This window comes from Physella acuta, unplaced genomic scaffold, assembly GCF_028476545.2.
Source record: "Physella acuta isolate Inbredline_101_S28 unplaced genomic scaffold, ASM2847654v3 ptg000405l, whole genome shotgun sequence".
Taxonomy (NCBI): Eukaryota; Metazoa; Mollusca; class Gastropoda; family Physidae; genus Physella; species Physella acuta.
In genome coordinates this window covers 766,277-786,659 of record NW_026731924.1, presented here as the reverse complement: position 1 = coordinate 786,659, position 20,383 = coordinate 766,277, and the positions used below count along the sequence as shown (strand labels likewise).

General features: G+C 45.4%; 2 protein-coding genes across 2 annotated transcripts in view; both read left to right on the top strand.

The window, feature by feature from the left end:
• Nucleotides 1-3,880: 3,880 nt before the first annotated feature.
• On the top strand, nt 3,881-6,639 carry LOC131942395 (uncharacterized). Its single transcript, XM_059302232.1, has 4 exons — nt 3,881-4,166; nt 5,421-5,603; nt 6,174-6,553; nt 6,616-6,639. The coding sequence occupies exons 1-4, from the start codon at nt 3,881-3,883 to the stop codon at nt 6,637-6,639; spliced, it is 873 nt and encodes a 290-aa protein (XP_059158215.1).
• A 36-nt stretch (nt 6,640-6,675) lies between these two features.
• LOC131942394 (potassium voltage-gated channel subfamily KQT member 5) overlaps nt 6,676-20,383 on the top strand; it is an 85,883-nt gene continuing 72,175 nt past the window's right edge. Inside the window, exon 1 of the mRNA XM_059302231.1 lies at nt 6,676-7,710. Coding sequence (XP_059158214.1) covers nt 6,743-7,710 — 968 coding nt within the window. The 5' untranslated portion in view covers nt 6,676-6,742. The remainder of the gene's footprint in view (nt 7,711-20,383) is intronic.

Here is a 20,383-nt window from a genome sequence, read left to right as displayed (position 1 = left end):
TGTGGTGTTGTGGTCAAGTTGGTCATGTCTGTGGTGTTGTGGTCAAGTTGGTCATGTCTGTGGTCAAGTTGGTCATGTCTGTGGTCAAGTTGGTCATGTCTGTGGTGTTGTGGTCAAGTTGGTAATGTCTGTGGTGTTGTGGTCAAGTTGGTCATGTCTGTGGTCAAGTTGGTCATGTCTGTGGTGTTGTGGTCAAGTTGGTAATGTCTGTGGTGTTGTGGTCAAGTTGGTCATGTCTGTGGTCAAGTTGGTCATGTCTGTGGTGTTGTGGTCAAGTTGGTCATGTATGTGGTCAAGTTGGTCATGTCTGTGGTGTTGTGGTCAAGTTAGTCATGTCTGTGGTCAAGTTGGTCATGTCTGTGGTGTTGTGGTCAAGTTGGTCATGTCTGTGGTCAAGTTGGTCATGTCTGTGGTGTTGTGGTCAAGTTGGTAATGTATGTGGTCAAGTTGGTCATGTCTGTGGTCAAGTTGGTCATGTTTGTGGTGTTGTGGTCAAGTTGGTCATTTCTGTGGTTTTGTGGTCAAGTTGGTCATGTCTGTGGTGTTGTGGTCAAGTTGGTCATTTCTGTGGTTTTGTGGTCAAGTTGGTCATGTCTGTGGTCAACTTGGTCATGTCTACTGACTATTCGAATTGTTAACTAGCCATCATAACTGTCTATTCTGCAAAGTGCTGGTTGGCGTGTATGTCTGTCATCAGCTAATGACGTCCAGCAAAAGTTGGCGTGCTGGTCTGTCACAGACCGCCGATTCTCCGTTAATCCAACAAAAACAATCACACAAAAATGTTGGCCTGTTGGATGGTCAGAAAAAAATGTTGGACGGCCAGAAAAAGTTTCTGAAACCCCTCTTGCGTGACCACTGAGTTGTTGAACAAAGTCACGTGACGTGAACACGTGGTTCACACTGGAACATGATGTCAAAATTTTGGAGGCCGGCTAGTGAGAGGCCGGCTAGTGAGAGACCGGCTAGTGAGAGGCCGGCTAGTGAGAGGCCGGCTAGAGAGAGGCCGGCTAATGAGAGAGTGGCCGGCTAATGAGAGAGTGGCCGGCTAGTGAGAGAGTGGCCGGCTAGTGAGAGAGAGGCCGGCTAGTGAGAGAGTGGCCGGCTAGTGAGAGAGTGGCCGGCTAGTGAGAGAGAGGCCGGCTAGTGAGAGAGTGGCCGGCTAGTGAGAGAGTGGCCGGCTAGTGAGAGAGAGGCCGGCTAGTGAGAGAGTGGCCGGCTAGTGAGAGAGTGGCCGGCTAGTGAGAGACCGGCTAGTGAGAGGCCGGCTAGTGAGAGGCCGGCTAGTGAGAGGCCGGCTAGTGAGAGGCCGGCTAGAGAGAGGCCGGCTAATGAGAGAGTGGCCGGCTAATGAGAGAGTGGCCGGCTAGTGAGAGAGTGGCCGGCTAGTGAGAGAGAGGCCGGCTAGTGATAGAGTGGCCGGCTAGTGAGAGAGTGGCCGGCTAGTGAGAGAGTGGCCGGCTAATGAGAGAGTGGCCGGCTAGTGAGAGAGTGGCCGGCTAGTGAGAGAGAGGCCGGCTAGTGAGAGAGTGGCCGGCTAGTGAGAGAGAGGCCGGCTAGTGAGAGAGTGGCCGGCTAATGAGATAGTGGCCGGCTAGTGAGAGAGAGGACGGCTAGTGAGAGGCCGGCTAGTGAGAGGCCGGCTAGTGAGAGGCCGGCTAGTGAGAGGCCGGCTAGTGAGAGGCCGGCTAGTGAGAGAGTGGCCGGCTAGTGAGAGAGTGGCCGGCTAGTGAGAGGCCGGCTAGTGAGAGAGTGGCCGGCTAGTGAGAGAGTGGCCGGCTAGTGAGATAGTGGCCGGCTAGTGAGAGAGAGGCCGGCTAGTGAGAGAGAGGCCGGCTAGTGAGAGAGTGGCCGGCTAGTGAGAGAGTGGCCGGCTAGTGAGAGAGTGGCCGGCTAGTGAGAGAGTGGCCGGCTAGTGAGAGAGTGGCCGGCTAGTGAGAGAGATGCCGGCTAGTGAGAGAGTGGCCGGCTAGTGAGAGAGTGGCCGGCTAGTGAGAGGCCGGCTAGTGAGAGGCCGGCTAGTGAGAGGCCGGCTAGTGAGAGGCCGGCTAGTGAGAGGCCGGCTAGTGAGAGGCCGGCTAATGAGAGCCCGGCTAGTGAGAGGCCGGCTAGTGAGAGCCCGGCTTGTTTGTTCACAGGGCCATATAGCTCCATGTGTCCTGTATGACATTTTGTGACATTTCAGAAACAGCCCTCGGCAAGTTCTTCCTAATGACATCACACAAACACGCACATCATGTCCTGATATCCTATCAGATTTTTATTCATTAGAATAGAAATTAACCAGTAGTAATTAACCAGTAGTAATTAACCAGCAGTAATTAACCAGTAGTTATTAACCAGTAGTAATTAACCAGTAGTAATTAACCAGCAGTAATTAACCAGTAGTAGTTAACACGTGACAAATTTTTTGTTTGCTTTTTGACAGGTGGAGCTGCCTGCAAAGTTCCCGATTGACACATATGACAAATGTCATGTCATGTCATATTGGCTTCAAGTCTCAAATACTCACCAAACTCTCATGGAAAGTGATATAATCGCAACATAGATGGCCACCACTAGCTGGCCACATCACTAGCTGGCCACATCACTAGCTGGCCACATCACTAGCTGGCCACATCACCAGCTGACCACATCACTAGCTGGCCACATCACTAGCTGGCCACATCACTAGCTGGCCACATCACTAGCTGACCACATCACTAGCTGGCCACATCACTAGCTGGCAACTAGCTGGCCACATCACTAGCTGACCACATCACTAGCTGGCCACATCACTAGCTGGCCACATCACTAGCTGACCACATCACTAGCTGGCCACATCACTAGCTGGCAACTAGCTGGCCACATCACTAGCTGACCACATCACTAGCTGGCCACATCACTAGCTGGCCACATCACTAGCTGGCCACATCACTAGCTGGCCACATCACCAGCTGACCACATCACTAGCTGGCCACATCACTAGCTGGCCACATCACTAGCTGGCCACATCACTAGCTGACCACATCACTAGCTGGCCACATCACTAGCTGGCAACTAGCTGGCCACATCACTAGCTGACCACATCACTAGCTGGCCACAGTGCTCACTTCTTTCATCTACGTGACCCCCAAGTTACACCATGTGAACCCCTCCCCCCACCCCCTCTGCTATAAGTTGTCGATATTGCCACGGCGTCTTCCATTTAATCCAGGGCTTGCGTCAACATTTTGGGCTTTCACAAGTTGGAGGCATCTTGCTCACATAGGGCTTTTAATCCTGCGGGCTTTCGTCTTATTTACCTCGCTTGCTCTCATAAACATGACGTCAATATTTTCCTTAAAAGCGGGCGGACATTTCTCAGGCTAAATTGTCCGTGTAGTTAGACAAGGGAGAGAAACACGGAAAGAGAACAAGTCCAAAGGGAGATCAACGTGAAAACAAGGGGGACAACTAGCTAGATGATACAAGGGGAGAGAAGTCAAAACAAGGGAGGTGGCTGTCCAGGAAAGAGCTGCGTGTTGCAGACAGTGAGCAAAAATTGCCTGACTGCTAACAACGCTGCTGGCACGCCACGTGCTGACGTAAGAAATCACGCGTGAGACCAGATCACGCCACCATCGCCCCCCCCCCCAAACTTTCGTCAGCTACAGGCGCCACGTGCTGGCGGTAATGGAGGAGAACTCTTGTTGTGATTTTTTACGTCCCGATTTGTTGCTTTTTACACGGAGCAATGAGGGGGAACCTAGGGAACATCGTCACACAGCGTCACGTGGAACTATCGGGATCGTGGAACATGAGACGGGGAACATGAGATGTGTAGATCATAAGGCGAGAGTAAGGAAAATATACGGGAACATTCAGGGAACTATAAGAGAGTAGACATAAGAGGCTTAACATGAGTGGAGGTGGGCAGGAGAGGGAGGGGGTCACTTATGGCATGGGGAGGGAAGGGGTCACAGAGCTCCCGCAGGAAAAAGTCGATGGAAACGAGGTCATGAACGGCCTGCAGGTCAAGGTTAGTGAGGACAAGGTCACTGACACGTCTTCTGTTCTAGAGAACAGACGTGCTTCAACTGACAAGTTCAAGGACGTGGGCAGCAGGTCGTGTGACGTCAGAGGGAGCAGCTGTTGTGAGAGTGCCGGTGTGCGGCATCAGCCTGCAGCAGGGTCCCTGTCTATAGGTATACAACCCCAGACCTCACAACCCAGACCTCACAACCATCTCACAACCCCAGACCTCACAACCATCTCACAACCCCAGACCTCGCAACCACCTCACAACCCCAGACCTCACAACCATCTCACAACCCCAGACCTCGCAACCATCACGACAACCCCATACCTCGCAACCATCTCACAACCCCAGACCACTAGCTGGCCACTAGTTGACCATCATCTTCAACTAACCTGAACATGACCATCATCTGACCTGAACATGACCATCATCTGACCTGAACATGACCATCATCTGACCTGAACATGACCATCATCTGACCTGAACAGGACCATCATCTGACCTGAAAATGACCATCATCTTCATCTGACCTGAACATGACCATCATCTGACCTGAACATGACCTTCATCTGACCTGAAAATGACCATCATCTGACCTGAACATGACCATCATCTGACCTGAACATGACCATCATCTGACCTGAACATAACCATCATCTGACCTGAACATGACCATCATCTTCATCTGACCTGAACATGACCATCATCTGACCTGAACATGACCATCATCTGACCTGAACATGACCAACTTCTGACCTGAACATGTCCATCATCTGACCTGAACATGACCATCATCTGACCTGAACATGACCATCATCTGACCTGAACATGACCAACTTCTGACCTGAACATGACCATCATCTGACCTGAACATGACCATCATCTGACCTGAACATGACCAACTTCTGACCTGAACATGTCCATCATCTGACCTGAACATGTCCATCATCTGACCTGAACATGACCATCATCTGACCTGAACATGACCATCATCTGACCTGAACATGACCAACTTCTGACCTGAACATGTCCATCATCTGACCTGAACATGACCATCATCTGACCTGAACATGACCATCATCTGACCTGAACATGACCAACTTCTGACCTGAACATGTCCATCATCTGACCTGAACATGACCATCATCTGACCTGAACATGATCATCATCTGACCTGAACATGACCATCATCTGACCTGAACATGACCATCATCTTCATCTGACCTGAACATGACCATCATCTGACCTAAACATAACCATCATCTGACCTGAACATGACCATCATCTTCATCTGACCTGAACATGACCATCATCTGACCTGAACATGACCACCATGTTCATCTGACCACACAACCTGACCTTATATTCACCTGCCCACGTGACTCTACCCTGATTTGATCACGTGTCACCCCTGCGACAGCTCAGCACGAGAGGCCCGCACAGTCGCGCGATGCACCTGGACCCGGGGGTGGAGCGACGTCTCAGCCAGCGGCGTGTTCCAGCCACACACCCCCAGTCGGCCTGGTGACGGGAGACGAGCTGCCCGTGGGGGAGACGAGAGAAGGTCCGCCATCACCCGCCCAGCCTGCCACCAGCCTAGACGGTAACTACAACTTTTTTTACTGCCATAACTCATATGTAGGTCAGGTGACGTCAGCACTATTAGAACTTTTTTACTGCCATAACTCATATGTAGGTCAGGTGACGTCAGCATTATTAGAACTTTTTTTACTGCCATAACTCATATGTAGGTCAGGTGACGTCAGCACTATTAGAACTTTTTTACTGCCATAACTCATATGTAGGTCAGGTGACGTCAGCACTATTAGAACTTTTTTACTGCCATATATAGGTCAGATGACGTCAGTGCAATTAGCAAACTGTTAGGCCTTCTACTGGCATAGGTTCATTAATTAAGCTCCAATTTGCTTAAATTGATATTTGAGGTTTGTATGTTGATTAACTTGTTGCTTTGCAATCATATGTGTATGGCCTAGTAGCCAGCTACATGCATGGCCTAATGGCCAAACACATGCATGGCCCAGTGTGGCCACTGGCAAACACGCTGTATTGTAAACATGAAACAATGAACCTATAAATGTGAACGTAGGTACCAAAGCTTGATCTATCAATGTTGGTGTGTTTTAAACTTGAAAAACTTTTTCATTGCCAGAAAAAAACCATGCACCTCCTACCTGGCCAGCGCAGAGGGAATTATTGACTGCAGGCGTCCGTGTTTCACTAGCAGACGTCACGCCAGAGGCCGTTCATTTGTTTAAAAGTTTGGGCGGGGAAGTTTTAGATGGTTTACAGACTGAGTCTAGCACCAGCAGACAAACTGGGCGCCACTTCAAGACACCAGCGTTCACACGTCATGCCGGCAAACAGGTCACAGACCAGAGCTTAGGTGCCGGCAGACCGGTCACAGACCAGAGCCTTAGTGCCGGCAGACCGGCCACAGACCAGAGCCTTAGTGCCGGCAGACCGGCCACAGACCAGAGCCTTAGTGCCGGCAGACCGGTCACAGACCAGAGCTTAGGTGCCGGCAGACCGGTCACAGACCAGAGCTTAGGTGCCGGCAGACCGGTCACAGACCAGAGCTTAATTGCCGGCAGACCGGTCACAGACCAGAGCCTTAGTGCCGGCAGACCGGTCACAGACCAGAGCCTTAGTGCCGGCAGACCGGTCACAGACCAGAGCCTTAGTGCCGGCAGACCGGCCACTAATCAGCGTGCCAGACCTATGCCATGTGAGCCCATACACCCCCGCCTACAGTTCGCGTCTCGGCTAGACTCTGCTAGCAGCTCTGGGGACACGTTTGCCTCAGACCTGCCAGAAGATGACCCGCTGCTAGGATCGGCTGCTGATCTTGGCGCCATTTTTAAAAATAAAAAATTGGACAGAGTAGCTCTCAGTGATAGACACGTGACAGGAAGCGATGCTGATTGGTCACAGCCTCAAAATGACGTCATCCAGCCGAGGCATCGGCTAGACCAGCTGGACGACACCTCGATATTCTACAGGACAGCTGGGCACAGCTGCAGCCGGGGACGTGTACAGCCGGGGTCAGCCAGAGCTGGGCACAGCTACAGCCGGCTGAAGCCGTGGTCCTCCCACGACAGTTTGCTGCCCCACACGTGCCTGACCGCGGGGCATTTGTTCAAGTCTGCCACCATACCGTCCCTAGACTACCCGCCCCCCGCCCAGGCCGTCGTGGTCAGGATCTCTCAGGACGACCCTGATCACGTGACAGCGCCCAAGCCAAAAGTCTCTTTCATGGACAGTCTCCGTCGCTTCTCTCGGGATAAAGCTTGGCTCCTGCGGGTAGACGGCGGCTCCCTCCTCAACAACAACTCGATCGGCAGCTCTGAGGACAGGACCAGCAGGACATTCCCCGTCCCCGGGCACTCGCCGGGTGGGGACACACGGCGTAAGAGACTGGGGAACCGCACCAAGCTCAAGGTCGAGTTCGCCATGATGGAGGAGGACGGCACCAGAGGGGGCGGCCTCAAGGAGGAGATCGAGAACAAGGTGGCCATGTTAGGGGGGAGCACCTCCCGCTTCCGTCAGCCCCGGGTGTCTCTGCTGGGGCGCCCCCTCAACTACAAGGCCCACAGACGAGACATGCGCTACAGGAGGCTACAGGCCCGGATATACAACTTCCTGGAGCGGCCCAAACACTGGGGCTCATGGACTTACCACATCTTTATGTAAGTTTTACCACATCTTTATCTAAGTTTTACCACATCTTTATGTAAGTTTTACCACATCTTTATCTAAGTTGTACCACATCTTTATCTAAGTTTTACCACATCTTTATGTAAGTTTTACCACATCTTTATCTAAGTTTTACCACATCTTTATCTAAGTTTTACCACATCTTTATCTAAGTTTTTCCACATCTTTATGTAAGTTTTACCACATCTTTATCTAAGTTTTACCACATCTTTATCTAAGTTTTACCACATCTTTATGTAAGTTTTACCACATCTTTATCTAAGTTTTACCACATCTTTATCTAAGTTTTACCACATCTTTATGTAAGTTTTACCACATCTTTATGTAAGTTTTACCACATCTTTATCTAAGTTTTACCACATCTTTATGTAAGTTTTACCACATCTTTATCTAAGTTTTACCACATCTTTATCTAAGTTTTACCACATCTTTATCTAAGTTTTACCACATCTTTATCTAAGTTTTACCACATCTTTATCTAAGTTTTACCACATCTTTATGTAAGTTTTACCACATCTTTATGTAAGTTTTACCACATCTTTATCTAAGTTTTACCACATCTTTATCTAAGTTTTACCACATCTTTATCTAAGTTTTACCACATCTTTATGTAAGTTTTACCACATCTTTATCTAAGTTTTACCACATCTTTATCTAAGTTTTACCACATCTTTATCTAAGTTTTACCACATCTTTATCTAAGTTTTACCACATCTTTATCTAAGTTTTACCACATCCTTATCTAAGTTTTACCACATCTTTATCTAAGTTTTACCACATCTTTATGTAAGTTTTACCACATCTTTATCTAAGTTTTACCACATCTTTATCTAAGTTTTACCACATCTTTATGTAAGTTTTACCACATCTTTATGTAAGTTTTACCACATCTTTATCTAAGTTTTACCACATCTTTATGTAAGTTTTACCACATCTTTATGTACGTTTTACCACATCTTTATCTAAGTTTTACCACATCTTTATGTAAGTTTTACCACATCTTTATCTAAGTTTTACCACATCTTTATCTAAGTTTTACCACATCTTTATCTAAGTTTTACCACATCTTTATCTAAGTTTTACCACATCTTTATGTAAGTTTTACCACATCTTTATCTAAGTTTTACCACATCTTTATCTAAGTTTTACCACATCTTTATGTAAGTTTTACCACATCTTTATGTAAGTTTTACCACATCCTTATCTAAGTTTTACCACATCCTTATGTAAGTTTTACCACATCTTTATGTAAGTTTTACCACATCTTTATGTAAGTTTTACCACATCTTTATGTAAGTTTTACCACATCTTTATGTAAGTTTTACCACATCCTTATCTAAGTTTTACCACATCCTTATCTAAGTTTTACCACATCTTTATGTAAGTTTTACCACATCTTTATCTAAGTTTTACCACATCTTTATGTAAGTTTTACCACATCTTTATCTAAGTTTTACCACATCTTTATCTAAGTTTTACCACATCTTTATGTAAGTTTTACCACATCTTTATCTAAGTTTTACCACATCTTTATGTAAGTTTTACCACATCTTTATGTAAGTTTTACCACATCTTTATCTAAGTTTTACCACATCTTTATCTAAGTTTTACCACATCTTTATGTAAGTTTTACCACATCTTTATCTAAGTTGTACCACATCTTTATCTAAGTTTTACCACATCTTTATGTAAGTTTTACCACATCTTTATCTAAGTTTTACCACATCTTTATCTAAGTTTTACCACATCTTTATGTAAGTTTTACCACATCTTTATCTAAGTTTTACCACATCTTTATCTAAGTTTTACCACATCTTTATGTAAGTTTTACCACATCTTTATCTAAGTTTTACCACATCTTTATGTAAGTTTTACCACATCTTTATCTAAGTTTTACCACATCTTTATCTAAGTTTTACCACATCTTTATGTAAGTTTTACCACATCTTTATGTAAGTTTTACCACATCTTTATCTAAGTTTTACCACATCTTTATCTAAGTTTTACCACATCTTTATCTAAGTTTTACCACATCTTTATCTAAGTTTTACCACATCTTTATGTAAGTTTTACCACATCTTTATCTAAGTTTTACCACATCTTTATGTAAGTTTTACCACATCTTTATCTAAGTTTTACCACATCTTTATCTAAGTTTTACCACATCTTTATCTAAGTTTTACCACATCTTTATCTAAGTTTTACCACATCTTTATCTAAGTTTTACCACATCTTTATGTAAGTTTTACCACATCTTTATCTAAGTTTTACCACATCTTTATCTAAGTTTTACCACATCTTTATCTAAGTTTTACCACATCTTTATCTAAGTTTTACCACATCTTTATCTAAGTTTTACCACATCTTTATGTAAGTTTTACCGCATCTTTATGTAAGTTTTACCACATCTTTATCTAAGTTTTACCACTTATTCAGATGTACCACCTTTTACTTTCTTGTATAAAGAGAACCATTAACAGATATTTTGACAGTTTTCACCGTTTTACAACTCCGTATTTTATCTTATACAGAATAAAAAGGATGTATTGTAATCGTGCGAAAAATCGAAATCGAGATTTTCACAAACTTTAATGTTTTACAACCTTTCGGAGCCGGAAAAATTTAATTTTGCCATCCTGACCTAGTTAATGTGATGACATGAGTACCGGTTCAGTTACTTTGACGAAATTTCATATACAGGTATTATATTGAATTTCTTCTTTCATCTTTTGAGCGATTTCCGGTAACTGAAAGGGGTAGCCTACTTATTCCACCTCCGGTCCCCTAACAGCCTGTAATGTGAGAACCGTTGAAGTTAGGCGGACAAAATGTCCTAGATAAGATCATATACTCGAATTACTCGAGTGACCTCAAATATCTTCACGTGGTACTTTATTCTATTTCCGTTTTCTAAAATACCGATAACAGAAGAACCGTTTCAATTAGATGGAACAAATTTTATTCAAAGATATAAGATCTTACTCTTTAAATTGTTTCAAATTTTGAGTATTTTCTGCTGACCGGATGTAGTACTTTACGCTATTTCCGATTTCTAAAAAAAATATGAGCCTCTTCAGATTTAGGTAGGTCTTCTGTCGTCCTCCCTCACGTCACGTAGGTCTTCTGTCGTCCTCCCTCACGTCACGTAGGTCTTCTGTTATATATATATATATATATATATATATATATATATATATATATATATATATATATATATATATATATATATATATATATATATATATATATATATAAGCGTGCCCGTCCCCGCGTGTTGCCGCGAGGTCAGAGGAAAGTCTGACGAAATATATTATATATATATATTATTATTATATTATATATATTATATATATATTAATAAATCAATGCGTTACCAATCCTATATTCTTAGAATGTGACCCTGTTTTCTAATACTGAGCTATTTAAATATAAACAATGCATCCGCTTGGATCATATTTATCGGGCACGGGCTTACCTACACTACCGCCCAGTGCGCCCCATGGCATGCTGTATGAAAGCCTTGAGTGTACGTTAATCACTCACCCTAATAGTGAGGAAGAACACACTTCGCTGACCGCCCAGGTGTCAGGGCGTAGACGGGCGCTCTCGGTAGCCCCGGATTACACTACCGCAGTGGCGCCGCGTACTGAACCTGGCTCGGTTCAATCATCGAATGGCGTATGTGTCAATATTGTAGGGTGCTCATTAAAACTAAAGTAGGCGCCAGAGTGCTCACAGGATAGCGCAGGGCTCCAAATCGCACCCAGCTGGGGCGCCTGCGGACGCGCCTGATTCAATTTAGTGAACGATTATAATGCCTCATCTTATCCATAGTCTATCGCACTGTTATAAACGAACGTATGCGCCATAGCGCTCAAGTCAAGCCCGTAATTCATTGAAAGGCTCAATAGAAAAATCCGATGTATCGGAATAGAAAAACCGATGTACGGAATAGAAAAACCGATGTACGGAATAGAAAAACCGATGTACGGAATAGAAAAACCGATGTACGGAATAGAAAAACTGACATTGCCAAATCAATCTGATGTTTGTTTAGCGGGAAACCTTTTATCTCACAAAACCTCGTATCATACGTGTAGCCTTTCTTTGACAACCCCAGACACCCCTGACAACCCCAGACAACCCCTGTCAACCCCTGACAATCCCAGACACCCCTGACAACCCCTGACAATCCCAGACAACCCCTGACAACCCCTGACAACCTGAGAGAGGTAAAGATGTAAGTCTTGTCATCTCGCTAAATCTGCTCTCCAGGCCTATTATTAGCCCTGTAATGTGTTTTTAAAACACCAGCCCAGCTACCAAAATGCCGCCAGACTTTGATAAAAAAAATTGAGAAGCTTTCATGTCCCTAATCTCTGTGAGATACTTCGTTATCTTGTACATTAGTTTCTTATTCGATTAGTTGCATTCGTTTGTTCATTTTGTGCTTTCGTTCGTTTTTTTTTTTTTTTTGGTTTCATTATGTTGTAACTTCATAAACTCATTAACATGTTTTTGTTGTATTAGTTTGTCCAATTATTTGTTATATTTGTGTGTGGGTGTGTGTTCGCGCCAAGTGTGTGTGTGTGTGTCGATTTATGTGTGTAAACCCAAGCTTTAAACCCTAACATCTTTAGGCTAAACCCCAAACCCTAACATCTTTAGGCTAAACCCCAAACTCTAACATCTTTAGGCTAAACCCCAAACCCTAACATCTTTAGGCTAAACCCCAAACCCTAACATCTTTAGGCTAAACCCCAAACCCTAACATCTTTAGGCTAAACCCCAAACCCTAACATCTTTAGGCTAAACCCCAAACCCTAACATCTTTAGGCTAAACCCCAAACCCTAACATCTTTAGGCTAAACCCCAAACCTTAACATCTTTAGGCTAAACCCCAAACCCTAACATCTTTAAGCTAAACCCCAAACCCTAACATCTTTAGGCTAAACCCCAAACCCTAACATCTTTAGACTAAACCCCAAACCCTAACATCTTTAGACTAAACCCCAAACCCTAACATCTTTAGGCTATACCCCAAACCCTAACATCTTTACGCTTAACCCCAAACCCTAACATCTTTAGACTAAACCCCAAACCCTAACATCTTTAGGCTATACCCCAAACCCTAACATCTTTACGCTTAACCCCAAACCCTAACATCTTTAGGCTAAACCCCAAACCTTAACATCTTTAGGCTAAACCCCAAACCCTAACATCTTTAGGCTAAACCCCAAACCCTAACATCTTTAGGCTAAACCCCAAACCCTAACATCTTAAGGCTAAACCCCAAACCCTAACATCTTTAGACAAAACCCCAAACCCTAACATCTTTAAACTAAACCCCAAACCCTAACATCTTTAGGCGAAACCCCAAACCCTAACATCTTTAGGCAAGACCCCAAACCCTAACATCTTTAGGCTAAACCCCAAACCCTAACATCTTTAGACTAAACCCCAAACCCTAACATCTTTAGGCTAAACCCCTAACCCTAACATCTTTAGGCTAGACCCCAAACCCTAACATCTTTAGGCTAAACCCCAAACCCTAACATCTTTAGACTAAACCCCAAACCCTAACATCTTTAGACTAAACCCCAAACCCTAACATCTTTAGACTAAACCCCAAACCCTAACATCTTTAGGCTATACCCCAAACCCTAACATCTTTAGACTAAACCCCAAACCCTAACATCTTTAGGCTAGACCCCAAACCCTAACATCTTTAGACTAAACCCCAAACCCTAACATCTTTAGGCTAGACCCCAAACCCTAACATCTTTAGACTAAACCCCAAACCCTAACATCTTTAGGCTAAACCCCTAACCCTAACATCTTTAGGCTAGACCCACAATTGCTTATCTTATCTACTCCCAGCACCCATTGTGGTGGGAGGGATTAGTTAACACCGAACCCGTCCAATTGCTTATCTCATCTACCCCCCATTGTGTTTTCTTCTTTTAGTTTTTTTTAGTTTTTCAATTTCGTGTGTGATGCCGTTGTCATAAGTAGCATCATGTCAGTGTTGATAGGGTCAGTGTTGATAGGGTCAGTGTTGATAGGGTCAGTGTTGTTAGGGTTAGTGTTGATAGGGTCAGTGTTGATAGGGTCAGTGTTGATAGGGTCTGTGTTGATAGGGTCTGTGTTGATAGGGTCTACAAGCATATTGGTAAAAATGTACCCCCACCCGTCCCCCATACACTCTCTGGCTGACCTGTTTGCTGACCTACTGGCTGACCTATTTGCTGACCGACTGGCTGACCTATTTGCTAACCTACTGGATGACCTACTGGTTGACCTACTGGCTGACCTATTTGCTGACCGACTGGCTGACCTATTTGCTGACCTACTGGCTGACCTATTAGATGACCTATTTGCTGACCGACTGGCTGACCTATTTGCTGACCTACTGGATGACCTATTGGTTGACCTACTGGCTGACCTATTTGCTGACCGAATGGCTGACCTATTTGCTGACCTACTGGTTGACCTATTAGCTGACCTATTTGCTGACCGAATGGCTGACCTATTTGCTGACCTACTGGTTGACCTATTAGCTGACCTATTTGCTGACCTACTGGCTGACCTATTAGCTGACCTACTGGATAACCCACTTGCTGACCTATTAGCTGACCTATTTGCTGACCGACTGGCTGACCTATTTTCTGACCTACTAGCTGACCTACTAGCTGACCTACTGGCTGACCTAGTGTCGTGGGTGTTAACGTGCCCCACTTTCGTCGATATATTTCAATCAAAAAATGGTTGAAATATGAGATAAAAATGTTTGAATATTTGAAACGAAGTGCAAATAAATTGTTATCTAAAAAAGGGTTGCATCTCGTATTCTGTCAATATTTCCTTAAGAAGCCAAAAATAGCCGGGCTCGCCTCAATCCGAAATGTTCATTTCTCAATGCACGTCCCATCGATCGTGTGTTCAAATGATTTGAAAAAATAGCATTACGTCCCCTGGTCGGGGTGTTTGTCAGTAATGGTGTAGGGGGCTCGCGGGGTCAAGGGTCAGAACAAAGGTTCTAGAACAAACGGTTTAGTACAAATTGTTTCAATATTAGTTTTGCTTTTGTCAGTAATAATGTAGAGGACTAAAACGGTCAAGGCTTGTAGAAAATGTTCTGATACAAATGTTCTAAGAGAAATGTTCTAGTGCAGATTTTTTTCATATTCATTTCTAATGGTAGACGTTTGTGATGGTAAAAATTTGTGATGGTAGACATTTGTGATGGTAAAAATTTGTGATGGTAGACATTTGTTATGGTAGACTTTTATGCTAAAATAAATGTTGCCATCGAGAATTTTAGATGACTTCATGTTAGTTCATTTCAGTTGATGTCAGTTCATGTATCATACTTTTGCTAATAAAACTCTAAGAACGCACAAGAGTAATTAATGAGCTTCATTAAGTAACGGACCACGACACGCGACTGTCTCGCGCTCAATTTATTGTCGTGATTAATTTCTCTCGCTTGTATTACGCTCCAGTTTTGGACAGCCATTTTGTCTGGCTAGGTAGCATGATGTGTGTGTGTGTAGTCTGGTTGGGTAGCATGATGTGTGTGTGTAGTCTGGTTGGGTAGCATGATGTGTGTGTGTAGTCTGGTTGGGTAGCATGATGTGTGTGTAGTCTGGTTGGGTAGCATGATGTGTGTGTAGTCTGGTTGGGTAGCATGATGTGTGTGTGTAGTCTGGTTGGGTAGCATGATGTGTGTGTGTGTGTGTAGTCTGGTTGGGTAGCATGATGTGTGTGTGTGTAGTCTGGTTGGGTAGCATGATGTGTGTGTGTAGTCTGGTTGGGTAGCATGATGTGTGTGTGTAGTCTGGCTGGGTAGCATGATGTGTGTGTGTGTAGTCTGGTTGGGTAGCATGATGTGTGTGTGTAGTCTGGTTGGGTAGCATGATTTGTGTGTGTAGTCTGGTTGGGTAGCATGATGTGTGTGTGTAGTCTGGTTGGGTAGCATGATGTGTGTGTGTGTGTAGTCTGGTTGGGTAGCATGATGTGTGTGTGTAGTCTGGTTGGGTAGCATGATGTGTGTGTGTAGTCTGGTTGGGTAGCATGATGTGTGTGTGTAGTCTGGTTGGGTAGCATGATGTGTGTGTGTGTGTGTAGTCTGGTTGGGTAGCATGATGTGTGTGTGTGTAGTCTGGTTGGGTAGCATGATGTGTGTGTGTAGTCTGGTTGGGTAGCATGATGTGTGTGTGTAGTCTGGTTGGGTAGCATGATGTGTGTGTGTAGTCTGGTTGGGTAGCATGATGTGTGTGTGTAGTCTGGTTGGGTAGCATGATGTGTGTGTGTAGTCTGGCTGGGTAGCATGATGTGTGTGTGTGTGTGTAGTCTGGTTGGGTAGCATGATGTGTGTGTGTAGTCTGGTTGGGTAGCATGATGTGTGTGTGTGTGTAGTCTGGTTGGGTAGCATGATGTGTGTGTGTGTAGTCTGGTTGGGTAGCATGATGTGTGTGTGTAGTCTGGTTGGGTAGCATGATGTGTGTGTGTAGTCTGGTTGGGTAGCATGATGTGTGTGTGTAGTCTGGTTGGGTAGCATGATGTGTGTGTGTAGTCTGGCTGGGTAGCATGATGTGTGTGTGTGTGTGTGTAGTCTGGTTGGGTAGCATGATGTGTGTGTGTAGTCTGGTTGGGTAGCATGATGTGTGTGTGTGTGTGTAGTCTGTTTGGGTAGCATGATGTGTGTGTGTGTAGTCTGGTTGGGTAGCATGATGTGTGTGTGTAGTCTGGTTGGGTAGCATGATGTGTGTATGTAGTCTGGTTGGGTAGCATGATGTGTGTGTAGTCTGGCTGGGTAGCATGATGTGTGTGTGTAGTCTGGTTCGGTAGCATGATGTGTATGTAGTCTGGTTGGGTAGCATGATGTGTGTGTAGTCTGGTTGGGTAGCATGATGTGTGTGTGTAGTCTGGTTGGGTAGCATGATGTGTGTGTGTAGTCTGGTTGGGTAGCATGATGTGTGTGTGTAGTCTGGTTGGGTAGCATGATGTGTGTGTGTAGTCTGGTTGGGTAGCATGATGTGTGTGTGTATAGGTTGGGTAGCATGATGTGTGTGTAGTCTGGCTGGGTAGCATGATGTGTGTGTGTAGTCTGGTTGGGTAGCATGATGTGTGTGTGTAGTCTGGTTGGGTAGCATGATGTGTGTGTAGTCTGGTTGGGTAGCATGATGTGTGTGTAGTCTGGTTGGGTAGCATGATGTGTGTGTGTAGTCTGGTTGGGTAGCATGATGTGTGTGTGTGTGTGTAGTCTGGTTGGGTAGCATGGTGTGTGTGTAGTCTGGTTGGGTAGCATGATGTGTGTGTGTGTAGTCTGGTTGGGTAGCATTATGTGTGTGTGTATAGGCTGGGTAGCATGATGTGTGTGTTTAGTCTGGTTGGGTAGCATGATGTGTGTGTGTAGTCTGGTTGGGTAGCATGATGTGTGTGTATGTAGTCTGGTTGGGTAGCATGATGTGTGTGTGTAGTCTGGTTGGGTAGCATGATATGTGTGTGTAGTCTGGTTGGGTAGCATGATGTGTGTGTGTAGTCTGGTTGGGTAGCATGATGTGTGTGTGTAGTCTGGTTGGGTAGCATGATGTGTGTGTGTAGTCTGGTTGGGTAGCATGGTGTGTGTGTAGTCTGGTTGGGTAGCATGATGTGTGTGTAGTCTGGTTGGGTAGCATGATGTGTGTGTGTAGTCTGGCTGGGTAGCATGATGTGTGTGTGTAGTCTTGTTGGGTAGCATGATGTGTGTGTGTGTAGTCTGGTTGGGTAGCATGATGTGTGTGTGTAGTCTGGTTGGGTAGCATGATGTGTGTGTGTAGTCTGGCTGGGTAGCATGATGTGTGTGTGCGTAGTCTGGTTGGGCAGCATGATGTGTGTGTGTGTAGTCTGGTTGGGTAGCATGATGTGTGTGTGTGTGTGTAGTCTGGTTGGGTAGCATGATGTGTGTGTGTGTAGTCTGGTTGGGTAGCATGATGTGTGTGTGTGTGTGTAGTCTGGTTGGGTAGCATGATGTGTGTGTGTAGTCTGGTTGGGTAGCATGATGTGTGTGTAGTCTGATTGGGTAGCATGATGTGTGTATGTAGTCTGGTTGGGTAGCATGATGTGTGTGTGTGTAGTAGTCTGGTTGGGTAGCATGATGTGTGTGTAGTCTGGTTGGGTAGCATGATGTGTTTGTGTGTGTGTGTAGTCTGGTTGGGTAGCATGGTGTGTGTGTGTGTAGTCTGGTTGGGTAGCATGATGTGTGTGTGTAGTCTGGTTGGGTAGCATGATGTGTGTGTGTAGTCTGGTTGGGTAGCATGATGTGTGTGTGTGTAGTCTGGTTGGGTAGCATGATGTGTGTGTGTATAGGCTGGGTAGCATGATGTGTGTGTTTAGTCTGGTTGGGTAGCATGATGTGTGTGTGTAGTCTGGTTGGGTAGCATGATGTGTGTGTATGTAGTCTGGTTGGGTAGCATGATGTGTGTGTGTAGTCTGGTTGGGTAGCATGATGTGTGTGTGTAGTCTGGTTGGGTAGCATGATGTATGTGTGTAGTCTGGTTGGGTAGCATGATGTGTGTGTGTAGTCTGGTTGGGTAGCATGATGTGTTTGTAGTCTGGTTGGGTAGCATGATGTGTGTGTGTGTAGTCTGGTTGGGTAGCATGATGTATGTGTGTGTAGTCTGGTTGGGTAGCATGATGTGTGTGTGTGTAGTCTGGTTGGGTAGCATGATGTGTGTGTGTGTGTGTAGTCTGGTTGGGTAGCATGATGTGTGTGTGAGTAAACTGGTTGGGTAGCATGATGTGTGTGTGTAGTCTGGTTGGGTAGCATGATGTGTGTGTGTGTGTGTAGTCTGGTTGGGTAGCATGATGTGTGTGTGTGTAGTCTGGTTGGGTAGCATGATGTGTGTGTGTGTGTAGTCTGGTTGGGTAGCATGATGTGTGTGTGTAGTCTGGTTGGGTAGCATGATGTGTGTGTAGTCTGGTTGGGTAGCATAATGTGTGTGTGTAGTGTGGTTGGGTAGCATGATGTGTGTGCGTGTAGTCTGGTTGGGTAGCATGATGTGTGTGTAGTCTGGTTGGGTAGCATGATGTGTGTGTAGTCTGGTTGGGTAGCATGATGTGTGTGTATGTAGTCTTGTTGGGTAGCATGATGTGTGTGTAGTCTGGTTGGGTAGCATGATGTGTGTGTGTAGTCTGGTTGGGTAGCATGATGTGTGTGTAGTCTGGTTGGGTAGCATGATGTGTGTGTAGTCTGGTTGGGTAGCATGATGTGTGTGTAGTCTGGTTGGGTAGCATGATGTGTGTGTGTATAGGCTGGGTAGCATGATGTGTGTGTGTAGTCTGGTTGGGTAGCATGATGTGTGTGTGTAGTCTGGTTGGGTAGCATGATGTGTGTGTGTAGTCTGGTTGGGTAGCATGATGTGTGTGTAGTCTGGTTGGGTAGCATGATGTGTGTGTGTAGTCTGGTTGGGTAGCATGATGTGTGTGTGTGTAGTCTGGTTGGGTAGCATGATGTGTGTGTGTGTGTGTAGTCTGGCTGGGTAGCATGATGTGTGTGTGTAGTCTGGTTAGGTAGCATGATGTGTGTGTAGTCTGGTTGGGTAGCATGATGTGTGTGTAGTCTGGTTGGGTAGCACGATGTGTGTGTGTAGTCTGGTTGGGTAGCATGATGTGTGTGTGTAGTCTGGTTGGGTAGCATGATGTGTGTGTGTAGGCTGGTTGGGTAGCATGATGTGTGTGTAGTCTGGTTGGGTAGCATGATGTGTGTGTGTAGTCTGGTTGGGTAGCATGATGTGTGTGTGTGTGTAGTCTGGTTGGGTAGCATGATGTGTGTGTGTGTAGTCTGGTTGGGTAGCATGATGTGTGTGTGTGTGTGTAGTCTGGCTGGGTAGCATGATGTGTGTGTGTAGTCTGGTTAGGTAGCATGATGTGTGTGTAGTCTGGTTGGGTAGCATGATGTGTGTGTGTAGTCTGGTTGGGTAGCATGATGTGTGTGTGTGTAGTCTGGTTGGGTAGCATGATGTGTGTGTGTGTGTGTAGTCTGGCTGGGTAGCATGATGTGTGTGTGTAGTCTGGTTAGGTAGCATGATGTGTGTGTAGTCTGGTTGGGTAGCATGATGTGTGTGTGTAGTCTGGTTGGGTAGCATGATGTGTGTGTGTAGTCTGGTTGGGTAGCATGATGTATGTGTGTAGTCTGGTTGGGTAGCATGATGTGTGTGTAGTCTGGTTGGGTAGCATGATGTGTGTGTGTAGTCTGGTTGGGTAGCATGATGTGTGTGTGTGTAGTCTGGTTGGGTAGCATGATGTGTGTGTGTGTGTGTGTAGTCTGGTTGGGTAGCATGATGTGTGTGTAGTCTGGTTGGGTAGCATGATGTGTGTGTAGTCTGGTTGGGTAGCATGATGTGTGTGTGTAGTCTGGTTGGGTAGCATGATGTGTGTGTAGTCTGGTTGGGTAGCATGATGTGTGTGTGTAGTCTGGTTGGGTAGCATGATGTGTGTGTAGTCTGGTTGGGTAGCATGATGTGTGTGTAGTCTGGTTGGGTAGCATGATGTGTGTGTAGTCTGGTTGGGTAGCATGATGTGTGTGTGTAGTCTGGTTGGGTAGCATGATGTGTGTGTGTAGTCTGGTTGGGTAGCATGATGTGTGTGTGTGTAGTCTGG

Coding starts and splice junctions, on each gene's coding strand:
- LOC131942395 (XM_059302232.1), top strand. CDS start 3,881: ATGAGTGGAGGTGGGCAGGAGAGGGAGGGGGTCACTTATGGCATGGGG. Junction 5,604..6,173: donor GCCTGCCACCAGCCTAGACG/GTAACTACAACT, acceptor TTTCATTGCCAG/AAAAAAACCATGCACCTCCT. Junction 6,554..6,615: donor GCTTAGGTGCCGGCAGACCG/GTCACAGACCAG, acceptor AATTGCCGGCAG/ACCGGTCACAGACCAGAGCC.